At 35.7% G+C, this 25,956-nt stretch overlaps 3 protein-coding genes and 1 non-coding gene across 7 annotated transcripts in view; 1 reads left to right on the top strand and 3 right to left on the bottom strand.

Moving 5' to 3' along the window:
• Positions 1-6: 6 nt before the first annotated feature.
• Positions 7-10,157, bottom strand: LOC129576331 (T-related protein). The gene is made up of 7 exons (XM_055461268.1): positions 8,503-10,157; positions 3,750-3,897; positions 3,557-3,614; positions 2,593-2,713; positions 1,234-1,981; positions 791-1,142; positions 7-597 (listed from the first exon to the last, which is right to left on the bottom strand). The coding sequence occupies exons 2-7, from the start codon at positions 3,886-3,888 to the stop codon at positions 288-290; spliced, it is 1,728 nt and encodes a 575-aa protein (XP_055317243.1). The 5' UTR covers positions 3,889-3,897; positions 8,503-10,157; the 3' UTR covers positions 7-287.
• A 5,373-nt stretch (positions 10,158-15,530) lies between these two features.
• On the top strand, positions 15,531-22,965 carry LOC129576329 (centromere-associated protein E-like). Its single transcript, XM_055461256.1, has 9 exons — positions 15,531-15,636; positions 15,709-18,984; positions 19,568-19,683; positions 19,850-19,994; positions 20,267-20,510; positions 20,704-21,423; positions 21,511-21,782; positions 21,872-22,111; positions 22,213-22,965. The coding sequence occupies exons 3-9, from the start codon at positions 19,586-19,588 to the stop codon at positions 22,309-22,311; spliced, it is 1,818 nt and encodes a 605-aa protein (XP_055317231.1). The 5' UTR covers positions 15,531-15,636; positions 15,709-18,984; positions 19,568-19,585; the 3' UTR covers positions 22,312-22,965.
• Trnar-acg (transfer RNA arginine (anticodon ACG)) lies at positions 18,758-18,830 on the bottom strand. Its single transcript has one exon. It is a non-coding gene; the product is annotated as a tRNA-Arg (tRNA).
• Positions 22,966-24,504: 1,539 nt separating the features above from the next.
• The window catches only part of LOC129576334 (xaa-Pro dipeptidase), a 43,080-nt gene continuing 41,628 nt past the window's right edge, over positions 24,505-25,956 (bottom strand). For all 4 annotated transcript variants that reach the window (XM_055461271.1, XM_055461272.1, XM_055461274.1 and 1 more), the window contains 4 exons: positions 25,387-25,862; positions 25,143-25,288; positions 24,871-25,022; positions 24,505-24,772 (listed from right to left, as the gene is read on the bottom strand). In XM_055461271.1, the coding sequence (XP_055317246.1) occupies positions 24,739-24,772; positions 24,871-25,022; positions 25,143-25,288; positions 25,387-25,862 (808 nt within the window). In that variant the 3' untranslated portion in view covers positions 24,505-24,738. The remainder of the gene's footprint in view (positions 24,773-24,870; positions 25,023-25,142; positions 25,289-25,386; positions 25,863-25,956) is intronic.

Genomic DNA, 25,956 nt, shown 5'->3' on the forward strand with positions numbered 1-25,956 from the left:
AGAGAGAGAGAGAGAGAGAGAGAGAGAGAGAGAGAGAGAGAGAGAGACTGAGATTTGGAATGATATACTTGGCCTAAAAATTATTTAAAGAAATTCTTTTTTCGTCATTCTTATCAGAAGTCATTCAGTGGGTAATTATCCATATAAAATGCACGCAGCAAAAAAAAATCTTGATTGTCAGAATGCAGAGTACAAGTTGTTTGGCTTCTCGAAGAAAAAGAAAAATAAGAAGAAAAAAGAACCATAAGAAAACAGAGACATAAACAAGTGAATGGTTTGTTATTTTGTTATTGTGGTGGGGTCAATGGTTCCCAATTCGTTCGATTCAAGTGTTGATCGGTTGACGGTGTTTGTGCAGCGGTCATTTGTTGCGTGGAATTTGGTGTTTGGGCTGTTTGCTGAGGTTGTGTTTGTTTGTCAATGATAGGCGTGACCACAGATGTACGATTTCCATTGCATTCCAACGTCATCAATATCTCGGGCGAATTATTCGGTTGATTGTAGACATTGGCATTATTGGCCGCCGAATCCGAATTATTCTCCGATTTTGGCAATGGTTGAATTGGATTTTCGTGGATTTGTGGCGCATACGATGAACTAGATGGATGAAAGTAGATTAAAGTAGATGAAAATAATTGATTAAATTATTTTGAAATTTTCTGTTTTAACATCGAATAATAATGATAATTCTGATTTCATTCGAGTACCTCATTTCTACTTGATTCATCTGATTACTCTTTTTGTTTGTGGCAAGTATCAAATTTCATTAGAATGCTAACCAACCACTTACCTCAAGTCACTAATAATTGGAATGTATTCGGGTGCCTGATAGTGGTAGCTATTTTGAAACATGCCATAGTCAGCACCGGAATGCCATGTAGATGCATAGCTTAGATTTGTTAATGTTGGTGCATTCAGCATATTGCCATAGATCTGCGATGATGATGTTGGTGACGGGTGGTACATTTGATGGGTGGTCGGTGCTGCGGGAGTTGCATAAAACTGAGGTGGTGAGTTATTGTTATTGGGCATTTGATAGAGGTCAACCTGAGCGGTTGCTCCGGTTGAATAAGCCTGCGATGCTAAATGATGTGAAGCGTATACGGGCGAGTCACCCGAATGCGTTGGCGAAACGGCTGATGCTGAAAAAATGGAAGCAAAACAATTTTTCTGATAAAACCAAAACGAAAAAAAAGAAGAAAAAAAAAATGCTCGATCTCAACTGAAACTTACTTATTGGACTGCCTGGTGTGGTAGTTGACCAGTAAGAGGCCGTTGAATTCTGCCAATTTGGATAGCTGGCATAAATTGACGAAGGAACTGGATCTAAAGGCAAGTAGCTAGACGATGATGACGGTGGTGATAAACTGTTATTGCTAATCGCACGAGGACGATGTGTTGTATAAGGTGCTGATCGTGCGGTTGTAGTTCGCACCGTTGAAACGGTTCCATATCGTTCGCATGATGACGATGTTGTACTCGTTTCATGCTGTTGATTGTCTTGCTTGTTTTCGATTTGTCGCCGATTATGTGCCGTTCCGATGGGGCCGCTATGCGTGGGTGACGATGATGCATAAGATGAAGCTGGCGGTATAAACCAGCCATAACTGCCGCCATCTCGTGAATAAATCGCATCCGGTCGTTCTTTTGCATCGAGAAACGCCTTGGCAAATGGATTGTACTTGATTTTCAGTGATGTCACCTCTTCATTTTGATATGCAGTCACAGCAATGAATTGTGTCTCTGGATATGGATATGGTATAACACGTTGATGCTCCGAACTGACACGGGCCAAAAGGATTCGTGGCTCGTATTTGTGCAGAGAATTCAGCATAATTTGTCCGTTTCCATTGGCTTTGTTGGTTAGCTTAACTTTGGCAAAGGAAATGGGCTCTTTCATCCAGTGACTACCGAAATTTGGCGATTCAGGGTGCACATAAATGGGATTTGATGGCGGAGCTTCAGCTTTTCCACCAGCCACCTGAATTGAATTTAGAAAAAAAAGTTTTAGAATCACAAAGTAGATTTTTTCTGGTGCAACATTTTGCATTGCTTTTCAATCCATTTTCAACATTCACCAGTTTGGTTACAGACTTTGAACATTTAGCAAAGCTTTTTCTCTGCTGAACGAAAAATCATGCCGAAACGTTTCAAAGGAGACACACTTGAGAAGAGAAAAAAAACATACGCGTTACGTTTGTAAAAACTGATTTATTAATTAGCACATTGCAAGTCGATTGTTTCTTTTTTTTCAATGACGAGCTCATACGTGTGCATCTGTAACTATTTACTCGTATGCCTTTTTCTCTTTCCCTCTCGCCTTTTTCTACACTGATTAGCGACTTCAAATCGGTATTTCTTTTTGTTTTAAGAGAAGAAAAAAAAAACCACACTCCGCTTGTGTGAGAATAACAAGACCCAATTCGATTCGGCCGTGCATTGTCATCGGCTTGCATACAAAGTGCAGCTTGCTCCAAATTACTTTGCAGCATGTTGGCGGCGAATAATTTTCTTTGCAAAAATGAATTTACCTTTGGAACGAATTGTCAAAACCGAAAAGAGAAGAAAAAAACTACATCGGATGGCACTTACCCATTCGCCATTCACGTATTTCCATCGATGATTATCAATTTGCACAAATTCCAAGTAGAATGAATACATGGCGGCCGGATCAAGATTGCTGGCTGTAATCTTTACCACGGGAAACATGCGCCTAAAGAGAAGAGAGAGAGAGAGAGAGAGAGAGAGAGAGAGAGAGCGAAAAAAAGAGCGGAAAATGGTTTTTTGTAAAACAAACAGTGTACATCCCGTGAGTATGTTGATGGAAATTTTGCATTGCACTTAATTATGATGTCTTAAAATGTATTGAAAGAACTTTTATGCACAGTTGATCAATTAACAGGTTTTTGCGCAGAACGGGCTCGGCTTTGATCAGAGCCACACGTTCTGGGAACTGCATCTCATTCGATCACATTCTGCCGGCACGATCTTAACTCATTTCTGTTCAAAATCAATATCATGTATACAGAATACGTCGGCAGTCGTGGTGTGTTTTTTTCATTCTTCACCGTATTCGAAAAACCATTTTGTTCAAAATGGATTTTTGTTTTCTCTTCCAATTGCGGACGAGTTGTGTTGTTTTTTTTTTTCGCTTAATGGATTTGAACGTTGATCGTCGATTTCAAATGAGCAAAACGAAGGGAAAAAACAATCTCCGGATTTAATTAGTTTTGAAATTGTGTGAAAACAAAATTAAGTAAAGAGAGAAAAAAAAAAGCGCGCGCTCAAAGATAACTAATGCGATCGATCGTCAAAATCGTGAGCATTTTATTAAATATGGATTTTTTTTCCCGAATGGATTTCAGTTTTTTCTATTTCATTTCGTATGCCATCTCAGCCGGTTGTGTTATGGCATATGTTTGTCTCCATGATCCGTATTATCATAGTTAAACAACATTTTCTCTCTCCGCAAGACAAGAAGAAGGAAAAAAAAACAACGTCAGGCGGAACGGTTTCATTCATGCTCACCATATCACTACCATTCACTATGACTTACCGGCCATTTTTCGTGACAATCATTTCATTGGTCAAATTTTGAAAGCGCATCCATAAATCTGTCGATAGAGAGAAAAAGAAAGGAAAAATCAACATTGAATTGATAAATTTCAATTGAAAATTCACTTGGTTTTTGGAATGACTAAGAATGAAATTGGTGGATGACTAGAAGTATAGAATTTGGGATCTCTTACCTCGATCATCAAGCATAACGCATAGATTGCGATCATTGTCTGGACTACGACTACGGTCATTTGATGTGGTTGTCAATAAACTGTTACTGGAACTCGGTATCAGCGGTTCAATCGTTGATAAAGCATGTGAACTCGACATTTTTCTTCCCTGCAAGAGTAGCACAAGAACACATTTTATAAAAAAAAAGGAAATTTCGAAGGAAGAAAATATTCAATAAGACTCTTGGTTCTCTTTCCATCTTCAGTTCAAAGTTTGAACTTCAAATTTGGTTCTAATAAAAACACTTTGGAAATTACACTGCTTCAATTGCAGGTGAAGTAAACCGAAAAGAAATCGAGAGCGAATCCGAATGTGATGTTAAACACGAACAAGTTCAAAGGGTTAGTCAAACGGCGGCATCTTCAAAATTGAATTGGATGGGTATCCCCCCCGAATTGAAGGTGAGCTTAAGTAAAAAGTCATTTATGGCAGGTAATAGAGTTTAAAGAAGATTTGATGCCATAAAAATGCGATGGGCTTAAATGAATTGGCCCAATATACACCGTAGAAGCGATTTAATATCTAGTATTTCGACTTTAACAACGTGATAACATAGTGGCTCGATTGTTCCTCTGCTGATCAGGTTAGGAGAACGAATCATTTTCTCGACGTGTTGAAAATCATTCAATCGAATTCGTTGCTCATTTTCATCTTTGAAAAAAAAAAAAATTGAACGCACAATATTCATAAATCGTTTTAAATAATTCAGATTTGTCGATTTCGAAAGCAAAAACAAAGCAATGCAATGGAAAAATGGCATTCCTAATATAATTTCATCTACTGTGAGCAAGCGTGTGCGCGCGCGCATTTGTTCCACTGCAAATGGACTGCAACAACCGAGCCGTTTATTGTAAAGGGATGGCGGTGGCTGTGATCATTCAATACATTTTATTGCAGGGTTTATTATGCATTATTGTTTAGCTGTTGATGCTGCATTATTACAGAACCGGGCACTGAGCTCTATGCAGTCCGGTTTTATTTTTACATGCTATTCAACACTTCATCAAATCAGAATACTTTGCCAATGCGCGGGACTTTCAATCGACTTCCTTTGATAAATTTATTCGTATTTACAACACTGAGCTGCCTCTCATCCACAGCCGACTCATGGAAAAATTACCCAAGAAAAATAAAAATAAAACAGAATCATGGAAAAAATATTAACAGCAAATTGGTTTTTGTTTTGTTCATACACACGGCGTCAACAGTACCAATTTGACGGCATAGATTTCAGTTATTAATTATGACGATTTTAATAACAAAAAATATTTATCTTCGTTGCTGCGTAGGGAATTTGAGTCATACTGAGCTATGCGGCTTTTGGATTTAGTCGTAGGGAATGATGGAATTTTAATTGAACTATAGCGACGGCAATGGAAATATGAAATCATCTTGTGTTGGATCAAATCGAAAATGAATTCTTTTTTTCTTCCTTTTTCCGCTTTTTTTTTGCCCTTTTTCTCCTTTTGAGTGAGTCTTGCTATAAAATCCGCACCAAAAACAGGTAAAACGTATGTGAATTTCAATGTGATTTGATCGTCGATTTTGATGAAACCATTTGTTTAACCATTCAATCTGACTCAATGCCTCTTCGTTTGTGTGTACATGTGTGCACTGACGATTTTGTTTACCGTCCATTACATGTGATGTGTCAGGTAAAGAAACAACAGCCAAAAATAGCCCAAAATAAATGTGTGGCAACAATGATGACTGCCGAGCTTTTTATTTTTGGAGAAAAAAAGAAATTGCAATTGATTTCTGTCATTTTGAAAATTTGGTAAGCCCCTTCGACGATGATCGTCACCTTGACCAATTATTGCTTTCTGTGTGAAAGGATATGAAGTACACTCACATCATATCACAATATGGTCGTTTAAATGGAGTTCTGTAAGACTTACAGTGCGAGTTTCTAATCAAAAATGAGCCGCAAGAGTCTTTATTTCGATTTTTTAAGTTTGGTTTCGTGAGTTTAAGCAATTTTCAACAATTTCGTCAAAGAACTTTCTATTAAATGGAAAATGAATAGAAGTTTCTGAATAAAAACAGTCTTCTTAAGAAAAAAAAAAAGAGATTTTTTTAACCAAATTGTATAGCAAAAAGTACGCGAAAACTCTTGATCGATCAACGCAAATGGTGTTTTTTGTACGGATCGTGATATTGTTGCCATCGTGCATAGTTTAGCATTTGAGTGTACAGAAAGTGTGCAACAACAAAACAATCCGTGAATTCTGACCGTAAAAAAATATGATTGTAAAATGTTTGATGGGCTGATGGTTGTGCGCGCGCGTATAGCAACCATGAGTCGCGCCACCAATCAACGGCCACGAGTCGTCACAATATTTGAAGAAAAAAGAAGGCACAACGTTGTATGCGTTCAGAAGAAAAATAAGAAGAATTATACATATGAAAGAAACAAATAAATCGTGTCACGTTAGTCTAAAGTAAATAATTTATTTCTATTTGTGCGTGCACATTGAAAAATATCCATATTTGAGCGAAGAGAAGCAACAACAGAAGAAAAAAAACTACTACGATGGAGAGATATTTTGTGTTTTGAAGCAGAATGTGTGTATACACAGAAAGTGACTCGAAATGAAATACACATGGATGGACCAGGGAGAGCCAGCAACAGCGATCGACAGATCGACTGAAGAGAAAAGAGAGAAAACACACCGAATGTAACGATGAAAAAAAAAAAAGAGCCAGCGACAACAACAATAACAATAACGAACAACACTAACAAAGGAGATATGGTCGAATCATTGGAACGGACAAATGAACAACAATCGTTTGTATGCTTGAGACTTTAAATTGTAAATATTTGAGTGGATATACATATATTCGAAAGGGGCAAACGAAAGAAGCAACGCACACACAAATGAAACAGAGAAAAAAAAGAAGATGACCGACGACGTACCAATCGGTTGAAATCAACCGAAAAAAAAAATCGTAATTGATACGAGCCAAAAAGAAGAGAAAAAAAAAACTGAATTGAAAAATAACGAACTTTGAGGCTGAACTGGGCGAGAGACAGAGGAAGAAATCATATTTTGACTTGGGAAAAAGCCATATTATTTGTTTCATTTCGACATACACATACGATCGAATTCGTTTCATATGCTTCGTACTCGTCTGTAACGCGGATCAATCTCTCTCTCTCTCTCTCTCTCTCTCTCTCTCGCTCTCTCTCTCTCTCTCTCTCTCTCTCTCAAACACAATTCGACAACGCAATGAAGAGAAGAAGAAAAAATCCAACGAGTGAGCGATGCCGCTGAAGGAAAAAACACCTTTCTGGATTTTTTTTTTTTAATAAAATGGACACGACTGTTTGTTTTACAATATAAATAGTACACACAAAAAAGGCAAAGTCAAGCCGTAATTTATTCTGAAATGGCCACCAATTACAAATAAAAAAAAAATGGAAACGAGTCATTTCGAAGAAAATCGACGAGTCGACATTGAAATGATTTTTGAGTTTGGACAAACTCTTGGTCGTCGACAACGACGACAACGCAATCATTTTTCAGAATGATTGTGAAATTTTCGCTCGCAAATGCCGCATTTGAATAAGTTACGTTGGGAATGAAGTGGATGAGAGTCGGTGCACTAATTTATGGATTTCGTCACATTCGGACAACGAACGATTGAATATCGAGTCGGTTCAATCAAGCTTTAAATTATACAATCCGAAGATATAGTCATGTGCCATTGCAGCAGGAAAGAATCAAAGCACAATTCAAATCGCATTGAACAGCATCAGCAGCGGCACCATCAAAAATATCAACCTTTTAATTTTTTATGTAAATTTTATTGCAAAGCAATAAACACACACCAAATATATGGAAATAAAGACGAAAACCATATCGGAAAGAAATCACACCGACAATAAACAGTGAACAAAATAAAACCAGTAGCTAAGACCGACAACAAAAGGTGGGACAGAGTGGAGAAAAAAGACCGTCACTTTGATAAAGAGACACATTCATTTTTGTAATTGACAACAACAACGACAGAAAGCATCAACACGACTAAAGTGTATTTGATCAGTGCGAAATGAAGCCTCATTGATGAACTCTTCACAACACTCTATTCACAAGCTTAATGTTTTAACCCGAACTGAGATTCTTTGATCCATATTTTCTTCACACCCCCACGCACATCATTTCGGCTCAATTGATAGTTGTCTGAAATTTTATCGCGGAAATTCAAAATCCATGAGTATCTCATTTTATTTATAATTTGCACAGTCTGCGAAAGAATTTTGTCGGCTGAATTAGATTGATGATGGTGAGCTAGAGAGTTTTTCACATGATTATGCATAGTTGCCGCTCTGGAAATGCGCGGTATCAGCCGGTATACTATCTATCATAAAGTTTTATGGCATGGAATCAACGAGAGAAAAAAAAAACAACAACTAAAAACGCGTATTTTTTTTTCTGCAAACAGCATCAAATTCATGAAATTCCATTGAATAAATAAAAACCGAAGAAAAAAAAAATTGCTTGCTTATGGCTGATACCGTTGGATAGTCTCTCAAATCGAGAGACGGATTGATATGACCCACAAAAGAAACAAAAAAAATGGTACATCTCAACCCAAATAGTTCACTCAAAGCAAGAAAAAAACAAACAAACAAACACGAATCTGATGGGATGATGCAGCTTGTTTATGCTATAATAATGAGATGGGAAATGATTGCTTTGTCACACTTACCGATTTGTTAATTTGCTAAATGCTCTCGGTGCGAAAGAATGAAGAGAGAGAAAAAAAAAACACACGCTCCAAAACAATATTGGCTCTCTTTCAGATCAGCGAAATGTTTTTCATTTATTCCGCACGGCCGGTAAGTCAGTTTTGGATTTTCGAAATTTAATTTTCCACTAAATGCACCCAACAAAATAATAACAGGCGAAAAGGTATCAAATGTTGCACATTAGCAATGGCTTGTTTAAGATGTACTGCTAATCGAATCCGTGCAAATGATGGCCTTTTGTTTTCCGTATCTCCGGTAAAAATACGGAATTATCGTCGCTTCGCTTTCAGTCGTTGGATAATTAATCGAATGACAGGCAAGCAATTCGCGCTCAACTATGTGCAGAGTTATCGATGTGCGATTGTTCTTGACGTTCCGCAATTGGTGTCGATTGAAGGCAGAACAACTAGCAGCTTGATTTTACAACGGCAATAAGTCTTCGGTAGTTTAGTCAATAAATTCGATAAGTAGAACAAAAGCGTGAGCCACCGAAGAAAGTACGTAGTGATTATGTCAAATTTCAACCCTAATTTCACGTGCTTTATGGCTTTTAACACTTTTACTGTCTGTTTTTTTTTTCGTTTTTTTTCGTTCAACTGTTAATTCTGGAACCAAAAATGTGTGCTTTTTCTCTCTGTGTTTTGATACGATGCCAATGTGAATATGTTTAGAAAGAATCAATATTTCCCTTAAACACAAACTAATTAATTAGTACACATTTGTCAAATATTTTAAATGGTCAGCGTGTAATTTTTTTTTCTTTTTTGCTCTTTCGTAGTTCATTTCACTAAACTATTATTTATCCACATAATAATCACATCAATGGGTTGTGTGTCGAATGCACGCGTGATATATTTTTGTATCGTGTGAAAAATGTCACTGTGCGCACTTCGTGTGCGCGGCCGTTGCTGCTGCTCCTCGCAGATCGGATCTTGTCTTGACCAATTTGCACAGTGTGGCAAATGTGATTGTTGGTGGTCACTCTGTTAAACTTTTTCTCGTTGACTTTGGCTGTTCGCCGCACTCTTTATCAAATCCACGACCTCTAATTAAGAAGTCCAGTCGCAGAAACAAATCCTACTTTTTTCGCTCGCGTCTCGTTTGAACAGGTGTTCGATATCGTCGTCGGCCAGAAGAATCTTTAGTGCTCTGCTGCTAAATACAGCCGATTACAATGGCAATAAAAACAACTAGACTTTTTTCCCATAAACTTATTAATAAATCCCCAAATAATGAATAATGTCGCGCGCGTTTGGTGTTACTTCTTCACTTCTTCGTGCTTGCTCTTTTTTCTCTCGCGTTTTTTTTTCTTCTTCTTCGGCTCTGTTCACCCACTATAACTCGGTTGAGGCTCTCTTTTGCCAACTATTTGTTAATTCAAGTAATTATTAGATGCTTCTTAATACGCGCACTAAACAACTTCTTTTTTTTTCCAGCTCACTCTCTCTATCTCTATCGGTTTGGGAAATAATTTGCCCCGATGCGATTAAATTTTTTTTTTGTGTTGTATACGCACAATGCGCTCACTCACTCTCGATTGTGAGGAGGAAGTCAAGTCTAGTCAAGCTAACGAACAGAACTGTTTCACAATACGCTCCGGTTTCGTATGATATGTGCCGTGTGATTCATCGACCAACTGATAAAACAATACCGCCGCCCGTACCAAAACGTTTATTACCGTTTCTATTTTCGAATATGGTGTGAGCGATCGCAATGTGTGTGCGATCCTTTTCTATCTCGCTCTCGCTCTCACTCTCTACTTCAATACTGTTGAGAATGTTGATTTGGTAAATGATTCGGCCGATGGATCGAAACACTCTGATGTACGTGTATGTGTGACGGATTTGGGGAATGAAAGAAATTACGACCACTTGTTTATGTATAGACATGAGTTATCTCTTCGAAACCAATGGGCAGAACTGTTTATGCGATCATAACACCTGTACACGCCCACAACCACTCAACACAACGAAAGACGAAATATACACAGGCAAACGAACAACTTGACTGATGTATTAACTGACTTGATATTCACAAGCTTGAAGAGAACACAAGAGAATAGTTTGCCCATACACAAAAGATAAACAACGCCAACAAGACAGGAACATACACTAGTCGTATACTAGGCCCAACAAAACTCCAAAAAGTCAATAGATTTCATTTGTTTTACGCTTATTTTCATTGAAAACACATACACGAGACGAGCATAGAAATCCTTCGTATTTGAGAGAAGAAGAGGCAAGAGAACCTACATCCGTTGCGTCGTCTACCAACCCGTTCACTTTGCTGTTACTTTCTTTGCTATGACCATAAAAAAAAAATGCATCGGCAGGTATTCTATTTACCCATTCCATAAAATGAAAACGGTTCATTTGACTGTTTCAACCTGACCTGGTGAGGTGAAAAAGATTCGGATGTAAACGGGAATACTGCACCGGCTCAACGCAGACGAAATCCAGTTGCATTTTGTTTTTCTAACATTGTTCCTTCTCTCGCACCGTGTGTGTTTTTCTTTTCGGTGTAAAATTTATGGCAGTCGGAATTAAAGTGCGTCTCGATTTTATTGCACAGAGACAAAAACATACTCATCACCGTTCATTATGCAATGCGTGCAATCTATAGCGGAACGGATGTTACCCATTTTCTAGTCCAGTTTTTTCAGCTTCGGATGATGGCACTACAATAGACATTTTATGACCGGATGATCGGTTTTGTTTTTTTCACTTCTTCTATTTTTGCATAACCGAATGACGCCACAAGGGATGTTATGAACTTGAAGTTTCTCGGTTGAAATTTCTCTTTTTGGTGGTTGGTGTCTTTTTTAAATTCAGTTTCTGCCATCATTAAATGGTCTACAGCCAAAAATGTCAATGGCAATTGACCTTTTTCGACATTGTTCAATTGGTCAACTTTCAAAACACATATTAATCAACACATTCGTATGTGATCGATTGACACATGAAAAGTATTCCATGTAAATATCAAACCAAACCTTCAGCGTAATCAAGCTCCGCCTACTTTTCCACCGTGTCACTCTTCACTTATGCGATCGTTTCACCTGTGTGTTAGTGCGAAACCGCAATGGCTCTCTCCCGATCTTTAATGGACGCACAAAGTAATTGAAAAGTCACTTTTGGTGTTTTACCGGATTTTTTATTCACTTTTTACTTACATTTAAACGATACATAGTTTTAGTTGCCAAATTCGACGAGAAGATATTTTTTTTTTTGGAAAAATATGGAAATGAGAAAATAAGTGGTAAACACAGTTTATTTATTCAAGTCCATTCTGGTTAAGTTCTTCTTTACTTCTTTTAACTCTTATTTTCTATTGAGAACAATAAAATGAAAAGAAAATGAAGTGAACTCAAGTGAAGCTAAATTTCATGAAAAATACAATTCTTTTTATTTAACAAAAACAAAATATCATTAGTTGATTGAACTGTTCATGATCTGTTTAAAATTTATTTCAAATTTGGAAAATTCATTTGTTAGAGAAAATATTCATTTCACGGTTTGCATTCTTCTGTACAAAATCTCACATCATTCCAAAAAAAATTCCAATAATTTATAATCAACGCTACGATCATATTGTTCAACACTTCCATAAATACGAGCCTGAATTCAGTAAATCTTCAATTCAAAATTATGTGAACAAAGTTTGAAAATCGTTTGAAATATTCATTGTTTATCTCAAAAGGTCCATTTTTTTCTCCATTTCATTCGCAACATATACCTATCGTATGTCGAATGAGTAAACTCTACTGTAAATTACTCCAAAAATGTGACTAAAAAGTCATTAGATTGCTATTGACTCAAGCCAAAAAGGAATTTGCACAAGTTTATATGATCGAAAACCGCATGTGAATTATTGGAATCGGTTACAGTCAATAAATAAATATGATTCTAGACCTTGAATTTGCATATGCACAGAGCGTGGATTTTGCTTAGTCAAAAGAATATACAATGTAACAATTCATTTGGTTTCACAAAGTTCGAATATTAAATAAATAATGATTGAAACATCATCGGTAACTTGATGACAAATATTTACTTCATCATATTCCATTGGATATGAATCAATTGTCTTTGTATGTGCGGTCAACTCGATTTAATTTCAGTTTGGATTTAAATAATTTAAAGTAAATTAGAAATAAAGAGAACGACTCACTTACTAAGCAAGCTAAAAACACACTTCTTTAAAGAGAATCTTTGCAATGTCAAGTGTAGAAATGTTTCTTATCAAGTTACGTTTATTTGTTATTTAATTCGATATTTAGTTGATTGTCAGCTAGTGTCATGTTCAGAGGTTGAATTTTTTTTTTTTTTTTTAATCATTCTCTATTTCAGGAGTGAAAGTTTTCTTTTACGACACAAATATATCGACTTGAAATCATGAAAAATTCAAACAGTTGCGCTGTGCATCAGTCACTAAGAAACTTTTCTTGACCAATAGATTGAAAATTGAAGAATGTCCCGAGAGAAAAAAAAAACACATCGAAGTGAATAACTTTTTATTTTCATAAACATAAAATCGTGAACAATTTATTTTTAACTAAATTGGTACATGGTCAAAGAAAAAAATACCTTACAACACGACGAACACACAAACGTGGGCATATGCAACGCCACACATAGCTCCGAATATCCGATGCAGTTAAATTGAGAGGTAAACAATGGGCTTCTTTGTTTAGTGCCGAATTTATAATTTTATTACACATTGAAGATTAAAGTGTACCGACACAAGAGCATTGCTACTCTTTTTCATGGGCTATCGTCATTTATTTTCTTTACTCTGTTCAATTTTTTTCCCCCTCTTCTGGTTCGGTAAGTATTAAGAAACAGTGAATGTTTATCTAGATCAGAGAATCTCAACGCAAAATTTCTATATAAAAATCATATTTTCACCAACAATCTGAAAATTCTCATTCTCATTGAAAGTTCATTTAATTCTGCCAAAGGTTTCAGCGACTAAAATATATAGCCGATTTTTTTTTATCTTTTTGATTAATTTTTTACGTATAGAAATCACCATAAATTCAAGAAAAATTATCAACTTTATAACGAATTTCTCGTCAGAAATCAAATCGCTTTCAGATTTTGTTGTTTCGTTCGAAAAAAGGTTGTCTTATCTATTCGCTAATGCATTTATGCCTTTTGAAGAGTTGAAATGATCATACTGAACATTCAAACATAAAGGAAATAACGAAAATTGAACAAGTTTCCGCTATTGTTTCGATTTCGATTTAATGACGGAAAATGATCGAATGATATTTGCATTCAAATTAAGGTGTGACGTATCAAATAAAACCAACTTCAATTTAAATGACAACAAGTGTAAAGTCCGTTGTTCACAAATTCCAAAAACACGTACGTACATGAACGCTGCATGCTGTCGGTTTGTTCAACGATTGGACTTATCTTTGGTTTTACATTATTCATCATTTGATTGGCCATCGAGTGTTGGTAAGACATTATCTGTTTCAACGCTTTATCGAAAGATTTAGAAATGAAATTGATTTGTAACTATTTCGGCAGTAAAACTACTTTGGTATTTGGCGTGTGTTCCCGTTCTCCAAAATGAGCGAAAAAGAGACAGAAGCTGGTGCACCGAAGCGGCAAAAATTATCACACGAAATGGAACAAGGTCAAAATCAGTTGGCGATGGCTGGTCCACTACCGAAAATATTCAAATTGGACGTGGATTTCTTTGATGAACTGTTCGAGTACTTTTCACTGGAAGACCTGAACTCCTTCGCTTTAACATGCAAGACAATGTACAAAGTGGCCGGAGAATTCTTCAAGCGCAATTATTCCGCAAGCGAAGTACGTATGAACGCATATGAACCCGCTATAGGGTGACATTCGATCAATTTGTTCTACAAATCACTTTCGCAAGGCAAGATGCTGGAGCTCTGCTCTATTTTGCCTTGCACCCCAACGAATTCAAAGCCATCAACAAACTTAAAATTCTTTCGATACAAATTGATAAAATGACGGTGGACTCAGTCAAAAGTCATTTCTCAAAGCTTGAATCACTTGAAATATCGGACGTTGTGGTCAAGGAAAACTTGTACGCGGCAATGTTGAAATTCTGCACGAATCTGAAGTATCTTCAATTGCATCTTTAACGTTACGAAACTGAGCCTCATCAATATTTATGGATACGCCAGAAATACCCAAAACTCACCCATTTCGAGCTCACACCAATTCCATCAATAGGTGATTTGAATATTTTCTTCGAAAATAATCACAGCATTCAAGTTTTTCCATACCAACGCATAACCATTTACATTTTTCTACCATTTATGTTGAAAACTCATTGAGCGTAACCAAACAACAGAAAAAAATAGTTTTAAACTAAAGTTTATGCACATAAATTCATTCATCAGACAGTGGAGACACACATTGCGTGAAAAATGCCAATAGAAACGAATAATTACACTATTTTGATAAATTGAACTAAGAAAAGTATTGTTGTCAAGCAAATTAAATATATTTTGAATAAAAAAAATTCTACCGTTGAAATCTGCCTAGGTGTTTAAATTCTGTTCTTCACTTATCTTTCATTTTTCATTGCATTGATGAAAACTGAAGTTAAATTTGAATTCAACAAAATAACATTTTTGATGTAAATAAAATCATTTTTGGTATATATCAACGAAGCAAAGACCTTCTGCTCTCTAAATAAGAAAAAAACTATCAGAAAAATGGATAAATGACAACATGATATTTTCAATAGTCCATAAATAGCCAAAACAAAATCTAATCAAATTGTTTTTCGAATATGTAAACAGAGAGATTTTTATGTTCGAGAAAAAAATGAATAAAAACATCTGAAAACGAACATATCAAGATGTGATCGATATTTTACAACATTTTTTAAATTTAAAACCAAAACTTATTCAAGTTGAATTCAAAGTTGGTTGTGACGTTTCAAACAAAGCCAACTTCAAGTTGAATGGAAACAAATGTCACGCTGTTTACAAATTCCAAAAAACGCTAAGTACATGTACACATTGTCGTTTGTTGTTCATATTTCGATTTGTTCTTTGGCTTGACCTTATTCATCATTTGATTGGCCATTGAATCTTGGTAAGACATTATCTGTTTCAACGCTTTATCGAAAGATTTAGAAGTGAAATTGATTTGTAACTACTTTCGCAGTGAAACTACTTTGGTATTTGGTGTGTGCTACCATTCCTCAAAATGAGCGAAAAGGAAACAGAAGCCGGTGCACCGAAGCGGCAAAAATTATCACACGAAATGGAACAAGGTCCAAATCAATTGTCAATCGCTGGCCCATCGAATGAACAGCCACCGCCGAAAATATTCAAATTGGACGTGGACTGCTTTGATGAGATATTCGAGTATTTGTCACTGAGAGACCTGAACTCTTTCGCTCTAACATGCAAGACAATCCATAAAGTGACCGGTGAATTCTTCAAGCGCAATTATTCCGATAGTGAATTGCGTATAAAGGGATATAGACTCAAGTTAGATAGGTTTAATGGTGATTTAACATTCAATCAATTTGTTTCAAAACTCACTTTAGAAGGATTTAATCGCAATTCCATATATAGTCCCGAAGCTCTGCTCTATGTTGCGTTGCACCCCAACGAATTCAAATCCATCAACAAATTGACTTTGGATATGGTACAAGTTGATACAATGACGGTAGACGTAATTAAAAGTTATTTTTCAAAACTCGAATCGCTGAAAATAGCAGGAACTATGGTTAGAGTGAACTTATATGATGCGATATTGAAATTCTGCACGAATCTGAAGCGTCTTCAATTAGATAAAATACCTTACGAATTCGATGAAGATGAAGAAATAACAGATTCGGATTCATGGATACGCCAGAAATACCCAAAACTCACTCATTTTTGGCTATCGATGATTCCCTCAATACACGATTTGGACATTTTCTTCCAGAACAATCCCAGCATTAAAGTTTTCAATACACTTGCAGAAGAAATTCTGTCCCACCAAAATGAAATCATCAATTTAAAAGTGCAACTGGATGTTTTCAAAGTATATATTAACAATGAAGATTATGTAAATATACCATTCTTTGAGTTATTGAATCAACTGCATGAGCAAAAAGTTTACAAGCGCCTGGGTATATTTGTGATAACACAGAACTACACAGAAATGTTTTTCGATAAACTCCAAGTCTGTTTACCTTTACTTCGTGGCCTCAAACAACTGCGAATTTGTGCTGGTTTTGAAATACCTGATTTATCCAGTTTACCCGATTTGCCTAATTTGAATGCGCTGGAAATAGAATGGGGTTCCGGTCGATTAAAAACGAACTTGATTGCAAAAAAGTTTGTCAACCTCGAGCGATTATACATTGAATATGCAAGGTTTGAAACGGTTTTGTCTTGCATTCAAGGATTACCAGAACTGAAAATGCTCAAATTGGGCCCACATGCCAAAACCAAAAATTTGAAATTGATCACGTTGAACAAGGAGCGCATAAAATTGCTTGGAGCTCACAAAGTCACAATCTACGTTCCAGATTCAGTATTCCTTTACAGTAAATGGAAGATTGGAAACGGAAACACAAACTTACAGATGATTGAAATGAAACGATTTGCATCGTGCCCATGGGATAATGATTATAATTGGAGTTGTCTTAACAGCAAAAATTGAATATCAAGCCATCGCTATAGCATACGTTCATCTACACAATAAGGTTTTCTATACATCGAACCACATACATTTTTCTACCATCTATGTTGAAGACTCATTGAGCGTAAATAATAAATGAATTAGTTCAAACAAAATTCGAAACCTAAAATTAATGAATAAATAAAAAGAATTACATTGGTAATCCCGAACTTTTCCGTACCGTTGGCCTGCGTTGTTCGTATGTACTTTTGGTTATTTTTTGTGAATTTTCTTGAAATAAAGGCAGTGAAAATATAATAATAAAAATAAAGTGAAAAATCGGTCACTTTAACTAAAACTTCGACAAATTTGTATGAGTGGTACCCGTAAACCGATTCTCATTGGCTTTAAACTTTCTGAGGTTTAATTTTTTGAAGAAAAAATAGGATTCTGATTGTTGATTGCATGTGCAGAAGTTTGGTTTTTGGCCCTCAATTTTTTCCAAGAAAATTTCGACAAAAATTTAGGACAAAAAATCAAACTTCTGCAAATGCGATCAACATGAAACTTTCAGAATCTTATTTTTTCTCCAGAAAATGAAACCTCAGAAAGTTTGAAGCCAATAAGAATCGGTTTACGGGTACCTCTCATACAAAATTGTCCAAAAAACGGTATTTTAGTTAAAATTTCAAAAAATTTGTATGGGAGGTACCCGTAAATCAATTCCGATTGGTTTCAAACTTTCAGAATCCTATTTTTCTCAAAAAATGAAATCCCAGAAAGTTTGAAGCCAATCGGAGTCGATTTACGCGTACCTCTCATACAAAAGTGTCAATTTTTTGAGGTTTTTCTTAGGGCAAGTACCCCAGGATCAAATCGAAAATGGCTCATCTTCGAACTTAAACTAAGTTTATTGGGTACAAAATTTTTGGGACTTTCAGATTCTGATTATCTCAATTATTTTTTGAGTTATCGTGTTAACAAACAGCTACGACAACGACGACAACGACGGCACACGAACGGAAAATTGTCTCAAAAAGTGGTTTTCTACGCGTTTCATGAGTTTTTATGATGATCTAAGCTAATTTTGCGAAAAAAAAGTTTTCGGGACCAATTGCTATACTTTCCCTTTGACACGTTGTGTACGGAAAAGTAAAAGGCATTAATTAGACAGCGGAGACACACATTGCGTAAAAAATACTGATAAAAACGAATAATTACACTATTTTGATAAATTGAACTAAGAAAAGTATTGTTGTCAAGCAAGTTAAATTATAAAAAGTTATTTCTAGTAGTTTGGTCATTTTGAATTTAAAAAAAAAACTCTAAAATTTAAATCTGCCTAGGTGTTTAAATTGTTTTTCTTCTCTTTTCTTTCATTTTTCATTGGATTGATGAAAATTGCAGCTAAGATTGAATCGATCGATTTGAATTCAAAAATTCAACCACAAAAACAAATTTTCTATCGCTTCAACATTGAAACACATTTGAAGTTAGAAGAAAAAATAATTTTTGCCACTTATTATTCGAAATCACAGATATTTTGCTATTTGAATAAAGAAAACCAATCGAAAAAAAAATAAAAAAAAAAGATGATCGAGTCCGGCAGGATTCGAACCTGCAATCTCCTGATCCGTAGTCAGGCGCGTTATCCGTTGCGCCACGGACCCTTATACATAGACTGAGACAAAATGAAAAATGAAACAGCGATAGAATAACTGGAGTAAATACAACATGCGGTCGGCCAAAGCGAGCACATTGTAACATAGTGTGTTCAAGACACTGTGCTGTTAGTGGCAAAAATAAATTGCGACTTCGGAATAGGTACATTGGATAGCATTGCTAAGCATTGTGTACGTAGTTGTACGTTCAATGGGTATCGATATGTCACATGCTTTGTGTACGAAACATTTGTGCATGCGTGCAATAAAATCCAAATTCAGTGGCTATTTCTAATTTGAAGTCCATGCTAAATATACATACAAAATGTTCAAATGATCTGATTCCCGTTTTTTGAATTCAAACATATTAGTTGTTATAATTAAACCGCAGTCGATAATTCAACCTCATTGATATTATGATGTAGTCCACATGAAGCGAGTCACGTACTCGGCGCCATCTTCCGATTCAACACCGAACTAAGGAATTCGTCGTTACTAAGCAATCGATGGCATCGGTAAACAAAATACAAATGGGACATTGTTTAGTCGAAAATCAGTGGGAATCGAATGCGGCTGCACATAATATTTTGTTTCAAACTAAACTTGCAATCAATTTAATCGAATTATTAATTTAAAACGGGAATTGTTTCAAGGCCGTGCACGTTTATTGATTTAAACTAAAGAGAAAACAACAGTTGGAATACACGATAAGAATAATTCTTTATTTTTGGTCGGCTTTGAATTAGACCATCGAAATTATCAACATGGATAATAATCAACAGAATCGGCCTGTGTCACGTCGCGGTGATATTGTTCGACGACCAGGCTCCAGTACATTTAGTCGACCGGAAACATCATCGAGGTGATATAATTCTCTGGAACAAAACTTCTTTTCTTCGTTATTTTTCTTCGATAGTTTTATCGATTAATTTCCATTTGATTCCATTCGATTCATTTAGATGAATTGACATGTAATTACCTTCATTTAAATAGACAGTCAAATTGAAAAATCAAAACGTTTCTTGTAGAAATCTTGGATCGGCTAGGGCCACGTCAACTCGACCACCGTCAGCTATTGCAGGTGGAACAGCATCACGTCTAACAAGTGCAATGCATCACAATCCAGCCGTATCAAGTCAACGTATTGGCACTGCCATCGGTTTTGCTGATAGTGTAAGTTTTTTTTTTGTCATTATCATGAACCTTTTTATTAAACCGCGTGCATTGTGACCATTTTCGCAATTTTTACACAGTTTTTGTTTTCAATATCTCAAACGAGTTTCTCCTGACACTTTCAAAAAAATAATTGTGATTTTGACCATTTTTGTTGAATATTCTTGATTTCGATCATTTCATTCATTGAAAATATTCGAATTTTGTTCATTCTCTTTCGATTTTTTCAATTAAAAATAAGAAAATCCAATTTATTTCCGTCTTGTCTACAGAGAAAAGTCTCTGCTCGAGTTTTGACACAGCATGGCCTCAGTGGGATTGGTCGAATTGGTACATCGACTGGTACGCGCCAAATCAAAGATGCGCGCTATTGGCAGTCTCAGCTGCAGATGAAAATGGATGAAATTCGACGTGAAACGGAACGATTGATCAGAGAGAAGCAGAACATGGATCGAGAGAAATCGGCCAAGAAAACATTTGACAGGCGAGCTAAAGAATCCACACGAGAGTTGACTGGTAAATGTCATGAATTTTGCATTTTTGGAGAAAAGAAGAGCATTATAGGAAGTCTGATTTAATTTTTTTTGTAAACAAGAGATGATTTTAATAAAAAAAAATCAAAAAAGTGTTGATTGCAGAAGAAAGGCTACAAAAATTCAGTTGATTTCCAGAATTTATGTCGAAACATTGTTTTTTCTCTTCATTTCAGTTCTTCAAGCGAAACTATCTGATATGAATATAGCGCTTGATTCGGCGAACAGTAACATTACACGTCAGCAAATGAACCAAGAGACGGCCGTTTTGCGTGAACGGAATGAAGTGTTGCAGCAGCAGCTGGAGAAGGCGTTTAGTGAGAAGCAATCCAAAGAAGCCGTCAATGAGAAGCTTGAAAAAGAGATTGAATTGGAGCGCAATAAAATCAATAAGGTGATTCAGTCAATGAACGAAGCCGATCAGGAGGAGTATCGCAAATTCGATGAGCTGGCGCAAAAATTGGATGAACAAAATAGCCAAATGCACGAAGAAATCAATGGAATGATCAATAAAAAGACGAATCTTGAAACAATTGCCAAGAGTTCAGCCGAACGAACGGAAGCTGTGCGTCTGCTGTTGAAACTCAATGAATTAGAAAAGAAATTGATGACATCAAAAGAAGAGGAACAGAATCGATTGACACCGGCTCAAGAGCGTGAGAAACTCATCAGTGAAGTACGGGAAAATAAGCAAGCGTTAACTAGCATTCAACATCAAATAAAATTGGCCGAGGATGCGTTGAATGAAAAACGCGAATTACTGCGACAAATCGAAGACGATCTTGATGAAGGCAACTCAGAACGATATGCCAAGTATAAAGAGCTTAAGCATCGTGATGAAACCATGTCAAAGTTTATGGATGGTTTTAAGGAGAATTTACAAGCCGAAACGAATAGTGAGTATTTGAAGAGTAGATGAAAAAAAAAAGAGATGCTTCGAATGAACATAAAAAATTACCTTCATATTTCTTCTTCTTTCCAAGAAATTGAATTGATCAAAAGTCAAATAACATCGGCCATTGAGCAAGTCACAATGAACGGTGTGAATCTGAAAACATTGGGCCTGTCGAAAGCGGCCGTTGACGATGGCAACGATTTGACGTCAGAGCATGGAATGGTCAAGGAATATAAGCGATTACTTGTTATTTTGAAACAACTTCAAATACTCAAAAAGCGCACCGCCGACCAAATCGAAACCGCCACAAGAGACGAACTTGAATTGCAGCGAGAGATCGAAAAGTACTCGAACTTGAATGTAAGTTCATTTTTATGAAATTCTTTACTAAACATATGAAATCAAATTCGTCGATCGATATTTGATTTAAACCAATTTAAATTGTTCAGGCATTACGTGCTGAATCAGCTGAAAAGTACGATCAAGTGTCATCTCAATTGGAGGATCTAAAGCATAAAAAACGCGTCACCGAAAGCGTTATGCAAGAGGCACAACAGCGTAATGAGGAAATCAAGGAACAGTTAAAGTCTAATGAAAACTATCGCCAAATCTCGCATCTTGAAGACAGGTTGTCCGATTTAATTGAAGAAACTAAAGAATCAACCACTGTATTGGACCAACTACAGAAGGTATATGATAGTTCCCTTTTCATTTTTATAATTTTTTGTTGTTGTTTTTTCCAATTGAATTGAATTGTTTATCAATTTTGATGATTTTTCTGTCATTTTAGGAGTACAATCATGACGATGTAATCAATGATGCAAAAGAGAAGCTGAAACAAATCACTTTATTTTTGCGTGCAAGCACACCAAAGATGAACCCAATCTAAAGTCAAAAAATATCTAAATTTTATTTAATACAATTTACCATTCTGATTTAGGAACGAACATTATTTTAAGTAAAAAAAATTGACAATTGAATGATGTGTTTCTTGCATTAAAATCTCACGCACAATTTGGATTATTCGATTGTTATGTTATATGCTACTTAAAAATATAAAAAGTTGCGTTTATCGCAATTATCTATGTTATGTGCAAGCTTGCCACTGGTAGGCTGTTTCAGCTATTTTCAGCTGTTTTAAAAATCGTAGTTATGGTCGGCTTTTTCGTCGAAAATCAGCTTTTCTCAGCTATTCAATTTTTTGATGGAAATTGAAAGAAATAGGGGTGCTAGAACGCAAAGTAACCAACATGAATAATCAAAATAACTTGGAAATGAAAGAAAAAACAGTTTCTGACTATACCGATGAATGCGTTTGATTCATCTTACAAACAGATAATAATAGCCCGCTATAGAATGACTTGTTCACTAACATAGCGAAGATTTCTGAATTTCTTTGAAACTGTCAAAAATCAATGCATATAACGATTCGAATAAAAATCAGTATTCTACGCGAAATTTCATATGATTGAGTTTAGTTGTCTTTCAGGAATGAGTTCAAAAATAAGAAAATTCTGTCCAGACCGGCTCGATCAGTTCAGTTTGATACCAGACGTTATCCATGCCTATAAAAGTAGTGCGAAGGACTATAGAGATTTTAGAAAGGTTGGTAAAGATCGTGCAAAATTTCTAATCTATTATTTTGATAGATTCAAAGATCTCCGAAAACATTCGAACACTTTTAGCTTATCCAACGGGTGGTTCGATGACAAAAATGTTCAGCTTAAATTTTTTTTTGTCCATCACAGCAAATTCGAAGTATTTCGGTGTAATCAGCCACAGTTAATGTTAAAAATAAAGGGTATAGTGCACTAACGCAGCATATGGAAACTGATGCATGAATTGCTTATGTTAAAAGACATAAAGGATTATTAACGATGAAATCATTAAAGTGAGATTGTTTCTTATCATTCATAAAAAAAACAAAACAAAAACTGTAGACATGATTCATCATTGCGTAAATTTGCCAAATAACATAAGAAAACAGCAAACAAAAGGTCAACGAACTAGTTTGCATTGATATTTTGGCGTTTTATTGGTTAGCTATTTTTGTAGCTATTTGAGTCAAAATTTCAGCTTTTTCAGCTATTTTTTTTTTTTTTTCAAAATTGAGTGGCAAGCCTGTATGTGGCGTGAATTTGGTAAGTTGTAAAGGTTTTGAGTTGGCCACCTAAGAAGCAATGCCCTAACTTCCCTAACACTGAAAAGACAAAGTTTAAAAATTAGCAGTGCAAATTGAGCATTGACTCGCGAAATGTAAATTACGTCTTAAGATTAAGTTTTACGATTACGATTAGCCAGAGTGAAGTTGTAATAGTGTTGATTCACAGTCGATATTGGCATGGGGTCGAATTCGAATCTCAGTTTTTAAAGTTTATTGATTTTGTTGTGTGAAAAGTCCACTTCCGTTAGGTGTCTTGTGTTATGAAAAAAATATTCTTGCAAATCCTCTAAATCATTGTAAGATATATTTAACCGTTTCAAATGTTCAAAGTTTAAATGTAAATGATTCAATGTCTGGTAGTTTGAATACGAAATGTCTAACGTATGCACTTTTCGATGCGGACTAAAGTCGGTCTCAATCCATTCGAATGTTTGATTTATTGTTATAAATCCTTTCAAATGTTCATTTAGTATGGCTTTCTTTTTTTAATCCATACTTAACGATCGCTTGATGAATAAAGTTCCGGCCACCTTATCTCTTCAGAAAATGTAACTTTCAGCGGAGTTTACTTGAATAACGTTCATTTTCATTATCCAAACTATTGCTTACGTAAAACTAAGTTTATACACCATGCTGATAAAGTTTGCCGTTTTCAAAATCAAGGAATTTCCCTACGTTCGTTTCCTTAACCGAGAACTAAACTTTCTCAGCTGAGTCGTTGAAACAATTGATTCACCTAAAAATTCAAATCGTATCAAAGAGTATGGCTTAGTAGAAAAAAATGCTCATTTATTGAAACATTATTGCATTTCTTTAAAATGAGTGATTTGTATTGGACAAAGTCACTTCACTCGATTGAGTGACGTCATTCTTTGCGGGGTCCAACCCAAATTTAATTCGGGTCAACACACTTTACTATTCTGATTCAAATAAATTTATTTCAATATAAAATTTGACAATTTGATGATATTAGCAATAAATGCTTTGAAAGTACGTATAAAATTTAATTTTTCATTCACAATTTCTCTATTTGCAAGCAGTGGGAAAAAAGTGCGAAACAAAATGCAACGTGTTTTTTTCGGCGAACAATTCAATACGCTGTTTTTAAAAGAGCATTGATTTGGCAAATTGAAAGAATTTCATGTTATCCGTCTAAGAAGTCATCCATGCCTCAATTTCTTCAACTCTGAAAAGATCGAAATCGAAATATTCATTTATTATTGAGTAAGTTCTTCGTTAGGGTTGTTCTTTAATTCGATGAACAAATGTTCAATGATAACTCACGTTCTAGGAACAATAGCAAAGTTTTCACAGCCTGTCTCCGTGATGAGGACATCATCTTCGATACGAACACCGCCAAAGTTTTCGAAACGCTTAATTTTGTCCGCAACCAAAAATTTACTCTTCTCTGGATTTTTGAATGCTTCGTCAAGCAGCTGCAAAGATTTCGAAAACAAATGCAAATTAATTAAAGAAATTCATTTTTGGTTAATTTTCCAAAGAAATTGTCTAACACCAAATATCAATCAATTTATTCGAAAATAATATCATCTTACATGCTTGATGAAGTAACAGCCTGGCTCAATGGTAACATACATGCCGGCTTTCAAATCGCGTGCAAAACGAAGTGAAGTGAATCCTTGGAGCGTAGGACGCTCTGGATGTCCTTCCAAATAGCCTCCAACATCGTGCACATCAAGACCTTTGATTGTGAAAATTGAAAGTTTTGATGAAAAAAAATTGTAATATGAAAAATTGACAGTTACGGGTAAAAAAAAATTAAATAAAAAATCTACGCACCAAGAAAATGTCCCAGTCCATGTGGTTGAAAAATGCCATTGATGCCGACTTTCATCATGTCATCGACTTCGCCTTGCAAAAGGCCACCTTCCTTTAATTTGGTCAAAAGTACTCGATTGGCTAAATCGTGCATGGCAACCCAGTTAACGCCCGGTTTTGCGGCATTATGAACAGCTTGGCAAGCGGCCAAAACGGCTTTGTAAATAAATCGTTGGTCGTCGGTGAATTTGCCATTGACCGGATAACTGCATGTGATGTCAGCGGCATATCCAAAATAATTGGCACCCATATCAAATAGCGCAATTTCGCCATCATTGATGACTTTATCGTTAGGCGCTGCTGCATGGCCGTAGTGAAGGATCGATCCATTTCTACCACTGCCACAAATGCACGTATATGAAGCGTGACGACATCCACCAACCGCGTATGCATGATGCAAAAAGTGTGATTCGCATTCGTATTCTTTCATTCCAGGCCTAGTGAATGAATTGAAACCGAAGAATCGTACAAATGAAATGTGTGTGATAAATAAAAAAATGAATAGAATCGAATTCCACGGATGATTGAAAT

The sequence above is a fragment of the Sitodiplosis mosellana genome, unplaced genomic scaffold, assembly GCF_009176505.1.
Source record: "Sitodiplosis mosellana isolate CC-2019 unplaced genomic scaffold, AAFC_SMos_1.0 Smas_scaffold_6181, whole genome shotgun sequence".
In the NCBI taxonomy this organism is placed as follows: Eukaryota; Metazoa; Arthropoda; class Insecta; order Diptera; family Cecidomyiidae; genus Sitodiplosis; species Sitodiplosis mosellana.